Genomic DNA, 2,225 nt, shown 5'->3' on the forward strand with positions numbered 1-2,225 from the left:
GCACACACACACACACACAACGATAAGCATATTAAAGGGGGTCCATGGAAAAACTCATTTAAATAAAAGGGTTGGGAACCACTGTTCTATACATTTATATCTGTATGTTGTGTATGCGTATGTATGTTTGTTCATTTAGTGTTCTTGTTCCCATGCTAGCAATGGTAGGACAGGATATGCAAGCAGGCTGGCAGCACATGTGTGCACACACACACACACACACACACACACACACACACACACACACACACACACACACAGGAGTTTGTATAAATACAGATTCATTGTATTGTTGACTTATTTCTTATTGGTTATTGTTCTTTAGATTACACAAGAAGCTGGGGAGTTTATGATAACTTTTCCATATGGTTACCATTCTGGTTACAATCATGGATTTAACTGTGCTGAATCAACTAACTTTGCAACCCCAAGGTGGATAGAATATGGAAAACGATGCTTGCAGGTAAGACTTTATTTTCCGGATGATTTTGAAATATTTGAAAGTAATATCCTACTAGTTATTATAGTTTTTTGTCATTCTTTTCTTAAAAAACTTCAACAGAACAAAACTGAAAAGCTTGGATCTTTTTATTTAAAAAATATGAATGATACCCAAAACCTTTTCAGGCAGCTGAAGTCTGGTTACTGCAGATTGATATTTGTTGGAACCACCATGTGGATAGGGAACTAATTCTTGGAAGAAAGGATTGAGAAAATTCATAAGTGAAAAATTGGATTGTGTTGATCATTTGCTGTTAAGAAAATTTGTAGCTCAGTTGCTGTTAGATGAGAGGTAATGTGGGCTTGCATGGGATTTAAATTGAGAATGTAAACAGACTTAGCAAAATACCAGTAGGTATTTTGTCTGACACTTTACAAATTCACCTTCCAGCCACTATATGATCAAGACTAAAACCTAAGTTGCACACTTGGTTAACACTGTGGCACTTACCATAGCAAATAAGGTACACAGAAAATGTTAATATTCAGTTAAGCTATCTTAAAACAGAGTAAATATTGAAGTATATTAGTGTTCTATGAGGAGACAAAATGTTTAACATTTTCAATGAAGCTCTTCATTGGAACATGCCTGAAACATCTGTTTGTAGTACACCACTACATTGGAATTTTGCATTTTATTAAATGCCCAACCCACCATTTCCAGAATCATATTAGATTTTTGTAGCATAATTAAATTGTGGATGTTTTAATTCTTAATTGTATACCTTTTCCCAATGAATATTAAAATTAGATTTATATAGACTTTAATATATATCATCATCATTATCATCGTCGTTTAAAGTCCGCTTTCCATGCTAGCATGGGTTGGACGATTTAACTGAGGACTGGTGAAACCAGATGGCTACACCAGGCTCCAATCTGATTTGGCAGAGTTTCTACAGCTGGATGCCCTTCCTAATACCAACCACTCAGAGAGTGTAGTGGGTGCTTTTACTTGTCACCCGCACGAAGGCCAGTCAGGCGGCACTGGCAACGGCCATGCTCAAGATGGTGTATTTTATGTGCCACCTGCACAAGAGCCAGTCCAGGGGCACTGGCAACGATCTCGCTCAAAAATCCTACGAAGGCCAGTCAGGCGGTACTGGCAACGTCCACGCTCAAAATGATGTATTTTATGTGCCACCCGCACAAGAGCCAGACCAGGGGCACTGGCAACGATCTTGCTCGAAAGTCCTTAGATATGCCGCGGGCACAAGTGCCAGAAAGGTGATGCTAGGCATGGGTGCCATTACAAATTTGCCTTTGCTTGCCCCAAGCTGAGTTTCGTGTCCAATTTAACTCGATTTCGATTTCACTTGCCTCAACAGGTCTTCACAAGTGGAGTTTAGTGTCTAATTTAACTCAATTTCGATTTCACTTGCCTCAACAGGTCTTCGCAAGTGGAGTTTAGTGTCCAATGAAGGAAGGTACGCCTAAGTGGACTGGCTGAGGCCTTAGATTTAGATCTCACTTAGCTTGCTGGATCTACAGCTGGATGCCCTACCTAAACGCTAACCACTCAGAGAGTGTAGTGGGTGCTTTTACATGCCATCGGCATGAAGGCCAGTCAGGTGGTACTGGCAACGGCCATGCTCAAGATGGTGTATTTTATGTGCCACCTGCACAAGAGCCAGTCCAGGGGCACTGGCAACGATCTCGCTCGAAAATCCTACGAAGGCCAGTCAGGCGGTACTGGCAATGGCCACGCTCAAAATGGTGTATTT

At 40.8% G+C, this 2,225-nt stretch overlaps 1 protein-coding gene across 1 annotated transcript in view; it reads left to right on the plus strand.

Annotated features, from left to right (window-relative positions):
* Nucleotides 1-2,225, plus strand: part of LOC106883455 (uncharacterized) — a 78,436-nt gene that overhangs the window by 2,947 nt on the left and 73,264 nt on the right. Inside the window, exon 2 of the mRNA XM_052970513.1 lies at nucleotides 326-463. Coding sequence (XP_052826473.1) covers nucleotides 444-463 — 20 coding nt within the window. The 5' untranslated portion in view covers nucleotides 326-443. The remainder of the gene's footprint in view (nucleotides 1-325; nucleotides 464-2,225) is intronic.

Source organism: Octopus bimaculoides, chromosome 9 (assembly GCF_001194135.2).
Source record: "Octopus bimaculoides isolate UCB-OBI-ISO-001 chromosome 9, ASM119413v2, whole genome shotgun sequence".
NCBI lineage: Eukaryota > Metazoa > Mollusca > Cephalopoda > Octopoda > Octopodidae > Octopus > Octopus bimaculoides.